The following is a 19,343-nucleotide window of genomic DNA, read 5'->3' on the forward strand; positions in this document are numbered from 1 at the left end:
AAATAACAATAAATAAAAGTTAGTAAGTTAGTTTCATCACTTTTGTATATTAAAAGGTGTTTTCAACAAATAAATTTATTGATAACACTTTACTATTTTACAATTTACACCTCTTTGAAGATTCAATTGTAGTATAGTATAGGGTTATGTCGAACCACAAGGAATTGCCTAATAAAATGAATCATATAAACATGTAAATGCACAAATAATGGATTTGAACATATATTGATTGGTTTTTGTTTAAAGTGAATATAAACAAGTAAACAATAAACATAAAACTAGATATTAACAAATTCTTGAGGAGACAAGATCTTTTTGAATAAGGAAAATATATTTCTCATCTTCTTTTTGAGTTTGAACTACTTAGACAAGTTCTTATGTTTTACTTTGGTTAACCCCAAACACCAAGGTCTGAAATCCTCCTTTTAGTGTATATCCTAAAATGGTAGAATGATAAACACTTATATTCATTAATTAAACAATACTACGGCCATAAAAGAGATTAGGTTGTCACACCCTAACCATTGGTGACTCTAATATTGAATGAGTGATGAATATAAGATCTTAAGAAAAACATGTTTAACTTGACAAATAAACTAAGTAGTACAACTACTTCTTAGTTTATTTGTTAAGTGTTTGTGACAAGTAATTTTATTGACTTGAATTCATTTTTTAGGTGATCAATCTAAAAAGAGCATTAAGTACTGTTCAAACAAATATTATTAACCAAAGCACCAACTTGAATGATTAAAATACAAACTTTTGTAAATTAAGAAGAAGTATGAATTACATAACCTTGTTCAAAAGAAAATGTTTAGGAGCATGAGCTATCCATCCAAGGATTGGATGCTTTTGAGTTCCAAATGAGAGTACAAAATTGATTTTTGCATCTCATTTGTCTTCTCCTTTTCTCCTCCTGAGTTCTAAACTACAAATTACAAAACTTACTTGAAAATGAAAACTCTAAGCTAAGAAATAATTCCTAAATGAGAGAACTCTGGCCTTCAAGTATTTTTGAGAGAATTTTATGAAGAAATGGTGTGTTGCAATCCGTTTTTCTCGAAGGAATTGGCCTCCTATTTATAGGCTTCATGCCAGACCGCTGAGCTGCTGAGCTGGACCGCTCAGCAGCTGACCAAACCCTTCAGCATGGGTTTGGTCCCTTGACCAAGTAGCTTAGTCACCTCCTTGTGCATGACTCATCAAAGCTAGTTGTGGGCTATGAGACCAGCTATTGTGAGCTACTTCTGAAAAGCCTATGGTGGGCTACTTGAGGTGAGGTCATGGATGACTTCATGGTTTGCTTGATGGTTAAGTCAAGTCTGGTAAGCACCGCCCAACGCACCTGCTTCACCGCTGAGCTGCTTGTTCAGCAGCTTCTGACCGTGTTGACTGGGACGTGGCTTGGTGCTTGCTGATCTGGCCAGGAGTCTGGTTCTTTGCTGAGCAGCTTGGTTGGACTGCTGAGAAGCTTGTTCAACAGCTTGGTCTTGTGCCAAGCTCGTGTTTGATCGTGTCAAGCATATTTCTGACCGTGTCAGGCCTAGTCTGGTGCTAGGCTGAGCGGCTAAGCAGGTCTGCTCAGCTGCCTGGTTGAGCAGTTTGGTCCAGGTAAGGCAGGTGGCGAGGTCAGCTCAGTGGGGCTTGTTCCACGCTCAGCTGCCTCGTTGAGCACCTTGATTTTCTTAACTTTTGTTGCTTTTTGACCATGAATCTTTTCTCTTCTTTTCTTCATTTTATTTCCTACAAAATACATAAAAAGGCAATACAAACACATTAAGATAAGTGCCAAAAAAGTGTATGATTTTTAGGTATGTTTGGCACTTATCAACGATCTCGCTGCATGGGCACACCATAATACTTCTCAGCACCATTACGAACCATCATTGAATCATCCTGAACGAGTCCTCTAGCCAAGCCTCTTACAGTCAAACGATCTCGCTGCGTGGGCATAATATCACACCCTCGGGCTTCGCTTTTAACAAAGCAATTCTTTACTTTTATTACTTTCAAGAATTTCATATAGTTATTTACATTTACAACTTCTTGATGGCAAACCTGACATTAGGCTCTCATATATATGAGAGTTATCGCGCAGACAACTTAGACAAAAGTCATGTCTGTATGGAGCCCTCTCGCTCAAGCGATGACACATCCATTTTTTAGGCATTTGTGGATATACATGTTAGGTATCAGTAACGGAATACACCTAGAAGGGGGTTGAATAGGTGTGTCGGAGCTCAAGTTACACTTTTCTGGTTTTAACACACTTGCTGAAAAAGGCCCAGTTAATCGATTAAGTACTGTTCACAATCGATTAACCAGTAACAGAACCAGAATGATCAGAACAGCAACTTGCACAGTTATTAACAAACACACAAACAGATATACAACATATACTTTTATTCAAGATTAACAAGAACATAGCAAGGAACAATCATGCAAAATATTAGCTCCAAACACGCATTAAAACATCTTGAAATATAAAAGAGAAAGGGATAGAAAAGATTGCGTAGAGATTTTATCCTGGTTCGTTTTGTTGTCCACTACAAAACTACATCCAGTCCTCCCATCTGATTTGGGAGATTTTCCTTCTTCACTATGAAATACAAAACTTGAACGATCCCTTCTTAGAACCCAAATAACTTCGTCACCCTTGGTTTGACCTTTCCCAAAACCACCTCCCGAGAAAACCTTTCTTACCGCGATTCGGCCCAAGCCAAGGTATCACTCTTTATCCCAAGACTTTCAAGTCCTTGTGTGAAGAACAACTTACCTAACCGCAGCTAGAATTTTCTCAATCCTTGGATACAAAGCTTTGAGTTACGAATGAGTACTTAATACTCGGATATTACAGTAAGAATCAAAGCCTAAAAACCTAAGCAATTTCATGCATGAGGTTTATGAAAATATGCAATCTTTAAAGAACTATCTTTTTCTTTTCAAGAAACACAAGAATGATGCAAGAAACCTTTTGAAAGAAACATGGAAGATGAATATGAAAACTAAAGCTTTAGCATGATCTAATCTTTCTCCTAATTCAACATTCTCTAATAGATTCTAACAATGATGATCTATATCTTTTCTCTACGTGTTTCTCTTTTTTTTTCTTAGTCGTTTCTACAATTAGCCAATATTTATACAAAACAGATTTTGCCTCTTAAAAACGGTTTTTCACATATGCTGTTGAAACAGCAGAAAAACACTCATGTTAATCGATTAAGTCATGGGTTAATCGATTAACCAGTGTATTTTTAATACATGATTAAATGGTAAACTTCTTATATGATATATGCTCATGCAATACATGATTTCCAAAATATAATACATTTAATGCACAAAATCAATGTATATAAATGCATGAACCTAATTATCATATATTTCTAGATGATGTCTCATTTTAATGGATTGATTACTTTATTAAGTCTTGTAAGACTCACACCTAGGTTTACCTAACCTAGACTCAATATATATGGCAATCATCTTAGACTTCTAAAAAGATAATAAAGAATAATAGCATAAGTCTAATAAGACACCACTTAAGCCCTCGACATGTTGATTGTTGAGCCATCTTCAAGCTTTAACTAATTCCTTGTCTTCATCAAAACATAGGCAAATGTTGCTAATGCAATCCTTGACGCTTTGCACTCTCAATACACTAGGCTAGTTCCTAGGAAAGAGAGGTGAGTCGTAAAGACACCCTTAAATACTAAGTCTTTGCTTAGACAAAACTTTTCTAGACATATATTCCCACTTCATTACATTTTTCCGATAGTTCATAAATCTTATTTTTTGTAAGTAAAACATTTTTACTAAAACTAACCTTTTAAAATAAGATCATTAAGCTAGACTTATTATTTTTAAAGTAAGTCAATTTAAACAAAATAAATATTTTTAAATCAATATTTTTTAAGTAAATCTTACCATTTTAAAGTAAGTTCACTTAACTAAAATTCAACATTTTTAACTCATTTTACCATCTAAGAGTTCATAACACTTTAAGTTTATAAAGTCAAGACTTTTAGGTAAATCTCATTATTTCAAGTATACTACTAAAATAAATTTTCACGAACATCTTAACACTTCCTAATTTTTTGGGAAAAAACCTCACTGGTTAATAAGTGTTATTTTCATAGTCATGAAAAAGAATTACTCTTAATTTAATCTTTTACACTAAACATCTTTTAGTTATTCTTATCACTTTAAAGTAAGTCAACTAAAATAAATACAACCATTTTTTATGAACATCTTAACACCTCCTAATTTTTTAGGAAAAACCTCAAGGGTTAGTAAGTGTTAATTTCATAGTCATGAAAATAAATCATAAGGTAAGACTTTTTACTACTTTAATATCCAAAACTTCATAACACTTTAAGTTTATGAAGTCAAGACTTTAATAAATCATCTTTTATTCCAAATCATTATTTTAACTTGGAAATCAAAGAGTAAAATATGTTAAACCACTTTTAAAACATAATACTTTCTAAAAATGAAACATTTTCAACAACATCTCATCAACATCATAAACTTTCAAGAATAAAATATTCAAATACTAACAATAATTTCCAATATTTCCAAACAAATAACTCATCTAACCTTGTCCGAAGATATATTTTTTCCATCTAAGAACAAGGAAGAAATTTCAAGATTTACAAAAGTCAAAAACTACATAAATGTTCATATGATTTTATTATCATCCCCTTTAGTTATGCCTTCATAAAATACTTAAAGGAACAAATATAAACTGTACTTTATGAATAACATAATAAAAGCTCATAACTTTCTATGAAGTATGAGAAGAAGATGAAGAAGAGAAAATAAAATACTACCTTAGTTTGTATAGGAAATTTAGTGTAAAATTGAGAGAATGGAGTGAAGTATTTATAGGAGAGCCTCACCCACATCAAATCAGAAAATTTAATGCAAAGTAAGTAGATTTAGACTATCATAGATGATGTGTCTAATGGTGGTGGAGTGAGAGAATTTGTTGAGTGATTTATGGGCTTTTGGAAGCTTTTGCATTACTTGTGTAACAAGTAAGTGGCTCATGAAATGACAACTTCCAACTTTATTAATATGATGTAATTTCCCAATAAACGTCGTATCCGAAAATTTTCGGATAATTTCGTCCGGAAATATACAATCTCCCAATTTAGGACATTTGCCTGAAACGTCGAAACTTGAATTTCGAGGTGAAAAATATCTAGAGATGAGTTACGGACAAACGTGGTGTCTATTTTGACTAGAAATAATATTTTGAAGCCAATGGCGAAATCGGAATTCCATTCCGAGTTACGGAGCTCAAAACCTGGGCAAAAACTCGATAAAATGACCTGAAATCGTCTCGGAAACTTTTATTCTCCAAAAATCTTGAACAAATAGGGCAAGCAAGAAAATCATAATACAAGACTAAAACTCAACCGAGGTTTAGCCTAAAACATTACTGATTAATTTCTATAATTAATCCATTAATATTAATTACTTAATTGAAAGTGCTCCAAAAAACACAGTGTTACAGCGATAATGTCATTAGTTATACTCTTTGGAAAGGTCATGCAATGAAATATATAAACCACTTCAACAATAATGAATAGGCGTATCCATTATTATTATCCTAACACATGCAAGAATCAAAGAACCACAAAGTCATAATAATTTTTAAAACTTGCATGTCTTTATCAAATTAAATATCCTTTATTTCTATTGCTTATTTACATTACTATTTTATCCTTAGTTAAGTAAATAGTCACCATATTTTTTAATTCAGTGTGGTTCAAAATTATTGATAAATGAATAAATTTTAAATATAGATAAGTTCAGAAGCAAGTATTATTCATTTACAAACAAATGTTTATAAAATTAACACTTGAATGTAGAATTATAACATTGATTCTACTTTTTTCAAATATAGTTTTCAAACAACTCAACATTGTGAGATATTAAGTCAACTTATAAGTGAAGTAAAAAAAAAGTAAAAATATAGTTTTCAGTCAATTATAAATGACAATTTAAAGAGTATAAAGTAAAAAAAAAAAGATTGAAGATATTAATACATGATAAGAATGGTAAAACTCTAATGTCAACAACAAATGTTGTTTATAAGAAACTTTTCCAAAATCTGTAATATGCATTTTACTTCTACTAAAAGATTCGTATGCTACATTATTATTTTTTCTAAACTCTAATGTGTAATTTATTTCAACTTTATGAGGTTAAATACAAACTAACAACTTTTCAACCACAATATTAAAAGTCAAGATAATCGTGAACTAAGGTTACACTCCATGATATTTATCATAAAATATGTTAATTATTTTTATAATATTACAACATAAAATATCTTCTTTCAATTTTATTGTACAACTCTGAAATTAATTATTTAAATTTCTACCACCAATAAAATATATTAACCCGTGCAAATGAATGGATATCCTACTAATTTACGGTACAAAAGAGTGAGAAATATATGAAAATTTAAAATGAATATTTTAGTTAAATTATATTCAATCTGTATCTTATTTACTAACTTCCTAAATATGTACATACCATTAAATATCAAAAAAAAAATTATATGAAAAAAATTTATAACAAATTAGTTAAATTACTATTCTAATCCTAAGACTCATCCTTAGCCAGGTTCAATGCAATACACTGGCTCTTATGTTACTCATCACAATCAGTATTTATCGTGATGCTAGTACTGCTAAGGCAATCCTCATAAGATGGTGAAACGCTCATTTTTTTCTCATGGACAATTAACCCCTTGAATTAAAACTCCCGAGTTATTGGTGGTTGAGACGAGGACAATGGTGATGGGTCATGGGTCCATTACCAAACTTGACTCAGATCGGTTCTCTTGTAATGTAGAACTAGAACCAAAGTTCGGTTCACACAAGTCGTCAACAATATTAGGTCGAGTTTGTTCTATAGACGTGAGCTCTACCGAGACACGACAATGAGGACATGTGGTGTGAGAATATAACCACATGTCAATGCAGTCGACATGAAACATGTGGTTGCATTTGGGCAAGACTCGACCCATTTCACCTTCTTGAAACTCGGACAAGCAAATCACACAATTGAGTGGGTTTCCCAAACATATATTAGGGTTGTAAGTAAAGATAGGGAGTAAGCCAATGATTGAAGCATCAAGGCCAGATGAGACTTCATACAATACAGAATCAGTGTTGCCTTCTTGCAAGGAACGATGAGTGTAGAAATAGAGAACATGCATTAAGGCTAGGATGAAGAAGATGATGGTGAGGGAAATGACCAAAACCTTGAAAAATAGTTCAACGTTTTCCATTTGAAGTGATTTTGTATTGGGTTGGTTAGAATTTGAACTGAGGAATTGTTTTTCTTGATTTCACTTGATTCCTTAAGTAACATTGGTGAACCAACTGCTTAACATATCGTATTTAGAATATTCACATTAAATAAAATGTGAGTCTTACATTAAATAATATTTTAATAATTTGAAAAAACGTCATTGAAACTCTGGGTAGTAATTGGATAAATTCTGATTTAGATTATAATAGATGGAAAATCATTCATCAATCTATATAAATCTATTTACATAATATTTTAAGTTATTCAATATGTTGATATCCAAACTTAAAGATGGTATCCCATCCATCAATAACTCTATTTCCATGAATTTAGATGGGTGAATATCTAATTCATTGATTTTTTTATTGTAACTAAAAACAATATTAAAGAAATAATTAGTTTAAAAAACTATCACAATAAAATAATTTTTAAAACCACGACTTAAAAAAAGCACTTTTAAATCATTTAAAAACTCTTTTAAAAATCATTGTTTAAAAAAGTTTTTGATTTTTTAAAAAGTGCTTTTTTTGGAACCTTTACAAAATTAATTTTTTTCTTCTCAATATTCTATAAGCATGTGATGTTTAAGGTTCCACGTGTAAAATACTAGACAAATATTTATATATGTTATGTGCTTAACAATAAAATTTTAATATTAAATGAAATTGAACCGCAAATAACAATACTTTTAATGTTTATTTTTGGATGGATGGAATATTTATCCAAATGAATATCCATAGATATAATTAGGGATGGCAACAGAGTAGAACATGTACAAATAATATTTTCCCGTACCCATACCCGCACTATTTACGAGTATCCAATGAGTTTTTAAGTTTGGATATATATTTATATGTTTTATAATAATCAATACATATAAAATAATTATTACATGAATAATAAAATTTATGTCATATTAGATTTATCATATATTTCAATCATTAAATTTATTATAAAATAAAACAAAAATTGATAATATTTAATTATAAAATAATAATAATAATAATGTAATATATATATATATATATAAACTATTTAATTAAAAAATAAATTTATAAATATGTGGGTACTGCGAGATGGATACTATGATATCATTCTCACCTATAAACTATTTTTATGAGTACTCTTTGTAGGTATTTTAGCATGTACTTACTGAGCCATTATTTTTGTCATCCCTAGTTATAATTGATGAACCAAATTCATCCATTATTATAGTTATTCACTATATTCCATATATTTTAATCCATTGACTCTTATGGATAGATTAGGTGAACTTAATTTTCTTCTTTTTGGATGAATAGTAGATTATAGATAATTTAATCTCTCTAATTGAAACATTTCCCTTTAAATATATGACTGGATATTCTGTAAAATATTTAATGCATTGACCAATTTTTTTAAGGTCACTAGATTAAGTTTTTTTTTCAAGCACATTCTTCAAATTGTAGGTTGGAAGGAGAGGGTAAATATCGACTCAATGTCAATATTGTTACTTATTGACTAGGACTCTCTACGTAAAGATGTATATATATTCTTCTAGGACTTATTAGCTATAAGCCTCTGGTACCTTATAGTGCAATAATAAGGTTGCTAGCATTATGACATAAGTTTCATCAAGTTGAATCTTGGAAATAGAGCAGTTCTTTTTAATTATTTTTGTAGCTTGATGCACACGTCATATATGGACTAAGATTTTCTCTAATATTAAAGAGTTTAATACTGAAATATTTATTAAATAAAGAGTTTGATATTGTTTAGAATTATTTTATTTTAAAAAACAATAAAATGGGAACTGTTACCTAAAAAATTCTTATCATTATACATGCATTAATTTTAATTAAAAAAAATATGTAACGCGTTTACGTTTTGACTAAGTACTAATTCTTTCCGATAAAGATCGAGGACCAATGGTGACCACATAATCTCAATCTCCTTAATAATTACAAAAAATATAACTATACATTCTACCAACCTCCACAACATATGCATCAAGGGGTATTTTGTATATTAATTTATAACTTAGTGATAAAGTAAATGACTGAAATAAATAAACAAACAAACACATACACTTACATTTGACAGTAACACCCTACCTTCGGCCATATAAATGATGAAGCACAACTTGGACGTGTGGATTTTCACTTAGCTCGAGGCCCCTTATGGAGTGTGAAGGGCAGAAGAGTGGTTATTGAATTTTGATGATTTGAGGAAATTCAAGTTACATTTCTTTCTCACGTGGTATGAAGCATGAATACATATAGGACAAAGATGTATTTTTTCTAAAATATAGGATACTATACCTTCAAATATATATGTATAAAAATAAAAAATATATAAAATGTAATAAAATAAGTGCAAATCAAAATATGTAAAGTAGAAAACATAAAAGAAATTATGAATCATTGCCCTCTAAAATTTTAAATATGTATGAAAACTATAAAATGTGTTGGTCTAGTATTGTAAGGTCCTACTACATCCTCATTGTCGTGCGCCGGTTTTTGGCTACACGACCTCTTCGAGTAGTCACTACATTTTATGGTTAAAAATGTAGAAAAATATCTTATCTCAATCACATTGGACTTTGAATTTTGATACCCGGGAGTCGATTACAGATCGAGGAAGGTATTAGCATCTCGTCCGCCTGTAATTAAACGGTACCCTTTCCAATTGTATGATTTAAATACCCTTACTCTATTTAAAATTACATTGTATAAAACAAAAATATTTATTTGTCTATTTTTATGTCTGACAAGATTAAATATTGCTTCTATGTATCCATAAACGCTTTAGAAAATTAAGACTACATAATTCTAAATTTTAAAATGATTTGTTAGTAAAATAATTAATTCCTTACAAAAGGTGAAGCATGAGAAACGAATGTCTGCACCGCTTTCTATTTTAAAAAGTTTTGAAAATAATTATAATATATTTTTTGGTTTTTTATTTTGATTAGGAATTAATTGAGTGAAAAGAAACATTGTAACGCAATCGTTCAAGAATGATATCAGGACAAAAATATTATCACGTCCTGCCTCTATTCTTTGATTAATCCCAAAAAATATAATAATATTTTATTGATAATAGTAATAACTTTATATGAAAGTATTTTTGAATCAACTAATTTTCTTATTGAAAGTCATTTTTTAATTAGGAAATGTTCTCACTTTTCTAAGTGATAAAAAATTTGTTTACAGAAAAAACCATTTAATTTTTTTTTAAGGCAAGGTGCAGAAGCACCACGATTTATTCAAAGAAGAAAGGAAGCATTACAAATTAGTGAACCTATAGTTTGGCAAACCCAACCAATTTCTATTACAATCCGAAAATACTATAGATGGCATTGAATCCCACCAAGTGAAAGTTCTAGATCTCAATCCATGATTTGCAAGAGTGTCAGCACAAGAATTCCCTTCCCTGCAAATGTGGGAAACCTTCCATGACATATTAGCAAGGAGCTTTTTGCAAATACTCCACCTAGAAGCTAGGCTCCAAGGAGGAAGGATCGTGCCTTGGAGAATTCCCACCACTAGAGTAGAATCACTTTCAATCCATAAAAAGTTCCAACGATGAGCATAGGAGAATTCAATTGCCAATAAGGCTGAAAGCAACTCAGCATATAAAGCATAATTAATGTCATAAAAAGTAGAAAAACAGGCTATAAATCTGCCAAGATGATCTCTGAAGATGCCTCCTCCTCCCGCCAAACCAGGATTGCCCTGAGCTGCACCATCGGTATTAACCTTCAGCTAGCCTATGAGAGGCGTGTGCCATATTATCTCCCTTATAGAAGGGCTGCTCTTAAAACGAGGATTGATGTTCAGGCTCCTCGATATAGCAAATTCGGTTGGATTGTTGTTTGCATATGATTTGCAATTAGCAGCAGCCAAAGTAATTTCCAGCTTTAGCATGTCCAAGGCTCTCACCATAGGGATGAGGATGTTGTCAAATCTCGCTTTGTTTCTGCAAAGCCAAATCTTAGCAATTAGAAGAGTTATGCAGATAGATAGGACTTCTTTGGTTTGAGAACTCCAATCAGAATAGAATGTGTTCCATAGAGCCAAGCAAGAAGATGTATCTATGTTGATGGAGAAGGTGTGGTTTAGCCAGAACCAGAATTGCTGAGTATAAGAACACTGAAGGAAAATGTGATTGGAGGACTCTAGATTACTATGACAGAGACTGCACATTGAAGCAAGCTTGCATCCTCTTTTCTGAAGGTTCTCATCAGTGGGAATTTTGTTGTACTTCCATCTCCAGGAAATGAATGATTTGGAAGGAGGGATTGAATTTGACCATATGTCCTTAAACCAATTGATTGGGTTCTGATTGTCAGAAAGATTAGAGTAGGCTTCCTTAAGAGTTAGAGCTCTAGTAGTTGTTCCAAGCCAAACCATCATGTCCTCACTATTTGGAATTAATGTTCTCGAAATAGCTTTGGAGACATTCGGAAGATCTCCTTCAGCTGCCTAGGGATAGTCCACCTACCTTGATGGATGAAATCAGAGACATATGCATGCAGGTTGATCCCAAGATCAGGAGGAATGTTCAAAAGATCCACCAAGGAAGATCCAAGCCAGTTGTCAACCCAGAATTTAATTTTGGAGCCATCACCAACTAGCCAAGATGTGTTGAGGTGCACATAATCCCAATTAGCCTTAATTCCTGGCCAGATTGAAGATTTGTAGTACCTAGGAGAAAGATTGCAGTCCCTACCAAACCTATTCCTGAAGAACACTGCCCAATCTTTGTTGGAGGATAGCATAGTCCAAGAGAGCTTAATGAGGGAGGCTTTGTTCATCTTAGTGATGGACTTGACACCCAGACCACCAAACTGAGTTGAGGAGCAGACTTGATGCCAGTTGACAGTGACCAGTTTTTTAATCTCGGTATCACCTGCCCAAATGAAATTTCTGATTTTTTATCCAAAGCCTTAAGGAGTTGAGCAGGCCAGGCATATATGTGAAACGAATAAATCAGCATGCTTTGAATAACATACTTGACTAGTTCCACTCTTCCCATGATTGAGAGGCAAGAACCTTTCCAACTATCCAACTTGTGAGTAATTTTATCAGCAATTGGCTGGAGATGAGCCCTTTTAGGCTTCCCTTTAAAGACAGGGACCCCAAGGTATGTGTAGGGAAGAGATCCAACATGAAAACCCAGGAAATCAGCTAGGGAAGATGTGTGCCTTGTGTTGGAGTTTGCAGAAAAGAACTGACTCTTAGAGGGATTGATAATCTGGCCAGAAGCTTGGGCATAATTCGAGAAAAGGAGTTTGAGCTCTCTAAGCTCTCTTTTGATTCCTTTGCAGAAGATAAGCACATCATCAGCATAAAGAACATGGCTCAAAGTTTGAATAGAGCTAGGGCCCCTGATTGTGCGTAATTTGCCTAGAGCCATTAAATTTAGGATGCCCCTGCTAACGACCTCCTTTGCCAGACAGAACAGCAGAGGGGATAGGGGATCCCCCTGCCTCACCCCTCTCTTGCAGCCAAAATAACCCACATTATGACCATTCACACTAATTGATAGTCTAGCAGAGTGGAGAATAGAATTAGTCCAATTGATGAATTTCTGGCTGAAGCCAAAAGCCCTGAGGGTGTCCATAAGAAAATTCCAATCTATGGTGTCAAAAGCCTTGGATATGTCAAGTTTTAAGATTAAGTTGCCACCAAAGGTTTTGTGATCAAGCAGGTTTGTTGCTTCAGAAGCAAGACAGATACAATCTTGAATGTTCCTATCTCTAATGAAGCCCTTTTGGTTAGGGGAGATAATTCTGGAAGCAATGGAGGCTAGCCTATCAGCCAGGACTTTAGTGATTATTTTGAATTGAAAGTTTGCCAAAGCAATGGGCCTGAAATCATTGATTCTGTCTGCTCCAGGGACTTTAGGAATTAGGACAATAGTGCTAGCATTCATGTTTGGAAGAATCCAACCCTGGGAGAAAAATTGAGACACAGAAAGGCAAACATCATGACCAACTATGTCCCAGAAAGTTTGGAAGAAAATTCCCCCAAAGCCATCTGGCCCTGGTGCCCCTTCACCATTCATAGCAAACATTGCCTTCTTGATTTCCTCCTCAAAAGGCATCAGGGTAAGCATATCATTTTCCTCCTGAGTCACCATAGAAGGAATCACCTCTTGGATTAGGGAATTTTGACTGGTGGAGTTTTCAGAGGCAAAAAGATTCTGGAAATGGTCAAGAACATGATGCTCAATCTCCTCCTGATCAGTAAGCAATCTGGTCCCATCCTTCAGCAGATTTAAGGACCTAGTGGCCTGCCTTATTTTAGTGACTCTATGGAAGAAAGCAGTGTTTCTATCCCCATCAGTCTGCCAATTTATTCTAGCCTTTTCTTTCCAAAAAGATTCCTCAACTTCAAGAGCAAACAAAAGGTTTTTCTGAGCCAAGGACTCCTGATCCCTCAACTCCTGGCTAGGCATAAGATCCCTGGAGTTTTGGATGAATTCCAAAGTAGCCATGGCATTTTTAACATTGCTATGAATATTCCCAAAGACATTAATGTTCCAATGCTTGAGCTCCTTTTTAAGAGTTTTGAGCTTATGAGATAAAATATACATAGGGCATCCATAGCAGGACTTGTTCCAGACTGTCTCAACCACCTTCCTGCAATCCTCATGTTTAGTCCACATTTTATGAAACCTAAAGGGATAAGCTCTCCTTGTTGAAGAGTTTGGAGTGAGCATAATAGGATGGTGATCTGAGGAAATTCTAGGCAGGGTAGTACAAGAGGTTTGACTCCAAGCATTGAGCCATTCCTCATTACATAAACTTCTGTCCAACCTTTTCTCAGTTAGAGCATTCCCTGATCTCCTATTCGACCAAGTGAATAGGCTGCCTTTTGTGCTGAGATGAATCAAATTAGAGCAATCTGAGAAGGTTTTGAATTCACTAGATGGCAGGGCATGAGGAATTCGAGAGCCTCTAGTCTCATGTGCCCCAAGCACAACATTAAAATCTCCTGTGCAAATCCAAGGACCAGCATGGGAAGTTATGAGATCATGCAGGTCAAACCAGAGGCTTCTTCTGTGGATATAATTAGTATGGGCATACACAGCACAAATGTAGCAGGTTTTGTCTTCTATTGCCAAGGATATAGTTATCTGTTGATCAGTATTGTACAGGACAGGGGGGAGTGATCATAACTGCTTAAACCCCAAAGATTGGGCAAATTATTTCCTCTATTGTTAGTCACAAAGAGATTCATCTTGATATCATTCCAATAGGCTCCCTGAATGGCTTCCTTAGGAATCATAGGTTCAGCAATAAACAAAAAGTCAGGTTTATGAGTAATGCAAAGGTTTTTCAGGACCAACCTTGTGTTGAGGTTACCAAGACCTCTGCAGTTCCAATAAAGGACTATCATTGAGCAGTGTTGGAATTTCCACCCCTTCGGGTATAATGAGTTTTTTCAGAGATCTCTTTTTTTCTCATCTTTTTCTTTTGAGACTTTGACAGAATAAGAGTGAATTTTTCCTCTTCCTCTTCTTCTTCCATTGTGTCATCAGCCCAAAGCCTTCCCATTATCTGCATATCCTTGATTGCATTTGGATTTTCCAATTCCTGTGTTTCTAGCACTATGAAGTTATCCTCAATGTCATGAGGCACCAAGGGGTCATAAGGAGTCTCCAGAGGAACATTAACTGGATCTGTCTCCTTTTCTGGAGGGTCCTCCACTCTTTCCATCCCTTCCAAATTGGCATCTTGTATATTATCAAACTCCAAGTTTATGACAAAAATCATCAATTTTGCTGATGTTAGGGACCTTATCTTCTTTGTTTGACTTTGTTTTGGTTTTTGATTCCTCTGCCTTCTTCCTAGGGGCATTCTCTTCCACCTTCTTTTTGGTCAATCTACGACAATTGCTCTGCACGTGACCAATACTATTGCAACTAGTGCAATAAGGGGGCACATTTTCATATTCAATTCCAACAAAAAAAGCAAATCCCTCTCTCTCCACCAGGATTTGTTCATGTAAATCCTCTCGAATGTTAACCTCTACCAACACCAGAGCATAGTGCCCAAAAGATCTTTTTGATGTTGCATCATCCAGAGATATGGGGGTGCCTAGGCCACCAGCAATGGAGAATAAGATCCTCGGGCTCCAATACTCCTGTGGAAGCCCGAATATTTTGACCCAGCACTGTGAATGAGAGTGTCTTTTCTGGCTTGGGTTAAAGTCAGGTGTCCATAGAGACATCCTCAAGAAACTAGGTTTAAGGGACCAAGCTCCCACCGCACATATGCTTCGCATATCCTCCACTGAAGAGAAAGAGAAGTCATAATAACCTTTACCTAGGGATACCATACTCCATGGTCCAATCATCTCCCACATCCTACTGAGTTTAGATTTCAGATCTGCAGGGGGGTTTCGTTTCAGCCAGGAAGCTCCAGGGGACCACCGTTGGAGGAGAAGTTGGCATTATGAGTGCTTTCCCAGAAAGTTGGAAATGGATTCCAAGATTGTTGGAATTAGATTCCAAGGAACTTGGAGCATGCCCTAGCAGAGCTAAAGGTGACTAAAAAACCATTTACTTTGTTTATACAAAAAACCATCAAAAGTTGTTGGTTTTAACTATATTACAGAAACATTTATTTTCTTTATTGTTATTATTTACCAATAAAAATATTATTTTTATTTAAAAAATAAAATTTATTATGTTCACTGTCCAACAAATTAATTTTATTGACTAAATATGATTGTAATTATTCCTAAAAATTAAATTACCTTAGAAATAAGAATAAAGAGAATAATTTCAAACTTGTAGGGGTATTAATCTGGTGCAACATAGAACATAGTGAGCGTCACTATGGCGCTTAAAGAGGGGCTGAGAGATGTTGTCGCAAGGATAGTGCCACGTGGCAGGTCCTGGTTGGCTGCGGAGAAGGGTGTACCGTGCTTAGGATGCACATTGTTTGACTAAATCAGATGTTGAAGAGGGACAATGATCTATTGCGGCCGTGTGTACACGCTAGGGGTGCACACGCTCGATTGGCGATTAGATGATAGAGCGACTGCACGACTTCAGTTATATGTCTGACCGCAATGAATTTGATTCCATAGACAGGAGACCCGCTATGATGTATGGGCGTCCACACATGGTGGAATTCACATATTGTGTGTCGCGTGACTATTGGCTGAACTTGAAAAGGATGACAAGACTGCCACACGGTGTGCTTTGAGTGACCAGCCGAAGAGTTCCATGGTGCAAATAATAGAACTTGTTGCACTGTATCGTTTCTCACTCAAATATCCTTCTTTTTCTCTATGCAGTGTTATTCTCTCTTCTTTTATTAGGATCCTTTATGTCTCTTAAGCTAATCCTATTTATATAAAAAAACTAACCTGAGTTAATACCTAAAAATTTGCTAAATTGATTTTTATGGGATAAACCTACCATCCTTTTTTTGTAGGATGCTAACCTCCCCACCAAATCATATTTGACTTGGTTATTTTATGTTTATTTTTAATTTTTTGAAAACCAATAAATCATAATCAAATAATATCATAATTGACTTTTATTACTTATTTTATTTATAAATTTCAAAATAAATCATAAAAAAATATTTTTGACTACATTTTAATTACTTAAAATTATATTTTTCAAAAACAAAAATCAATTTATATCCCATGTATTTTATTTATCTACTTTTTAATTATATTTTATTTATTTTATAATATAAATTTAAAAAATAAATATAATAAATAAAACATTTTTATCCTTTTTTTTTTTGGAAAATGAGTATAGGTTTTATAGGGGGCAACTTTAAGTTAATTCCTTTTCTATTTATTATTTTCGGAAAATGATATAGGTTTAAATAAATATATTTAAATCTAATAAATTTGAATTTGCATATATTTATCTTTTTTTTTATTAAATTCAAGTGGGACACTTCAAATATCCCATTTTAATTATATAAATTCAAAATAAGTCCTAAAATTTGATTAAAAAAGTTATTTTTTTAGAAAGTAATTATTTTGAAAATAATATGTTGAGTTTTTATGGGTCGGACAAAAATGGGTATTCACACTCATGATAATCAAAAGTTCAAAAGTTCAATTCCTAAAAGCAACGTTTGTTGGGAGGGGCAGTCAAGCACCATGAAAGAGATTAGTTTCTCACCCAAAAGAGTGAGGGGATACCTTTAGTAGCAAAAAAAAACTATAAAATATTGTAGGATAATTTATAAAATTGCTTATTGCATAACCCTATAAACAAAAATAATATTTATTTCATCTCCTCCTTGACCAGCAGCTGTAAAGATGACAACTTCCACTTTATGTTCAAAGTCTTCCCACACATCTCCAGCAATGTCTCACATCTTAGTATTCTATTGCTTGTACTCTTCACTTTTCCTAGACAAGAGTCACAAATTAGTATGCATGTAAATTAAGACTTTTGATTTTTTCATTTCAACTTGTTTCTTTTCACTGAGTGAATGAGTATGTGCTTCAATTCTTTCACAACATGAGGAGAGGGGTAGAAGAACTATGTAACACCCACCAAGATTTAGTGTTTAATCTTCATATATCTTCAATTGAGTCAAATGAACTAAAACTATCATAGTTCGATAAGAAATTTGCATATTCAAGTGAAACCTACATTCTAACCTCATCATGTCAAAACTTTTTTCAAACACTTATTTATTTTTGTAGAAATATCTTCATCCTTGTGAAGGGCATGCCTATTTAGAGCCTCTTGAATCTATTTATCATTATAGTATCTATAAACAATAGAAAAGTTATATATAATTTGTATTTGTAGTATACTTATAATAAGAAACAAATAATTAGAAAAATATAATTTTAAAAAATTAGTTTTACCTAGGATTCAAGGAGCGGATCATTCAATGGAAAGGAGTACAACTTTTGGTCCACCTTGCATTTAGGATTGAATGAATAACATCATCAAATGATGAAGAAATACTATTTACATCTTTTCCCTCATGCCTAAATATAGATGACCTCACTTTTTCTATCATAGTATCTTACATCACATAGACCAAACGAAGTATGGGGCTGTCTGTAACACAAGCTCTAAGCATACTATAGGTTCAATAAATTCTAAAGTGTATGCAATTTTGTCGTATAATAAGTCATTTGAATTATCTAATAATAACCATTGATTATAAAAAATGTTTCAAAAATTTAAACCTTCTCAACATCAATATAATTGAGGCAATATACGTCTGCACAACTTTAAACACATTTAAACTCGAGAAGTGATTAAACATGGCCAACCTTATTATGTGACTCATTATAAAGTTCGTGACATAGCAAAGATCATCAAGTTGAGTAATCCAACAATATTCCTCATAAACTAACTCATTTCTTTCAGTTTTCTAGGGATCACATATGTTCTTCAATGAAATATTCAATGTATGAACAACGCATGATGTAACGCCCCGAAAAATACTTCTCAAAAAATTGCGGAAAAATGGGTAAAAAAAAAATTTTGAATTAAATTAGTGACATAAAATTGTTTCCTTTAAAAACCTTTCTTTTCCGGGACATCACTTTAAGTAACATATAATGCAGAAATCAAAGTCGGTTACCTAACGATAACTGAAATGATACAACGTTTCCTGAATATACATCTTCATAGATATAAAAGATCATAAGTACTTAATATACATATCCAACAAGAAATGGCGAAAATATTAATCATCGCCAACAAACACTAAACAAAGACATGAACAAGTTGAAGCCGTCAGCGTTTCAAAAGTCACAAAATGATAAGCAACTCCTAGTGGCTAACTCCAAAGCTAGGGTACTGCCTCTCCTCATGCCCCCTCCTGGAACATCACGGACGGGTAGTTCCAAATCCGAGCAAAGCTGTCTACCTGACGAGCACACGTCCGAAAAGCAAGCAACAGAAAAGAAGCGAAATAGAGAGAGTAAGACATCTAATGAATATAATTCACTGTCGGCGTGGACTTACTCAGAATATTACACTTAGATATGAAAAACAGTTCATATATATATAACATA

The 19,343-nt window shown here is 33.5% G+C and overlaps 1 protein-coding gene across 1 annotated transcript; it reads right to left on the bottom strand.

Annotated features, from left to right (window-relative positions):
- On the bottom strand, positions 15,066–15,686 carry LOC109329226. The gene has a single exon (XM_019562894.1). The coding sequence runs from the start codon at positions 15,684–15,686 to the stop codon at positions 15,066–15,068; it is 621 nt and encodes a 206-aa protein (XP_019418439.1).

The sequence above is a fragment of the Lupinus angustifolius genome, chromosome LG16 (assembly GCF_001865875.1).
Source record: "Lupinus angustifolius cultivar Tanjil chromosome LG16, LupAngTanjil_v1.0, whole genome shotgun sequence".
In the NCBI taxonomy this organism is placed as follows: domain Eukaryota; kingdom Viridiplantae; phylum Streptophyta; class Magnoliopsida; order Fabales; family Fabaceae; genus Lupinus; species Lupinus angustifolius.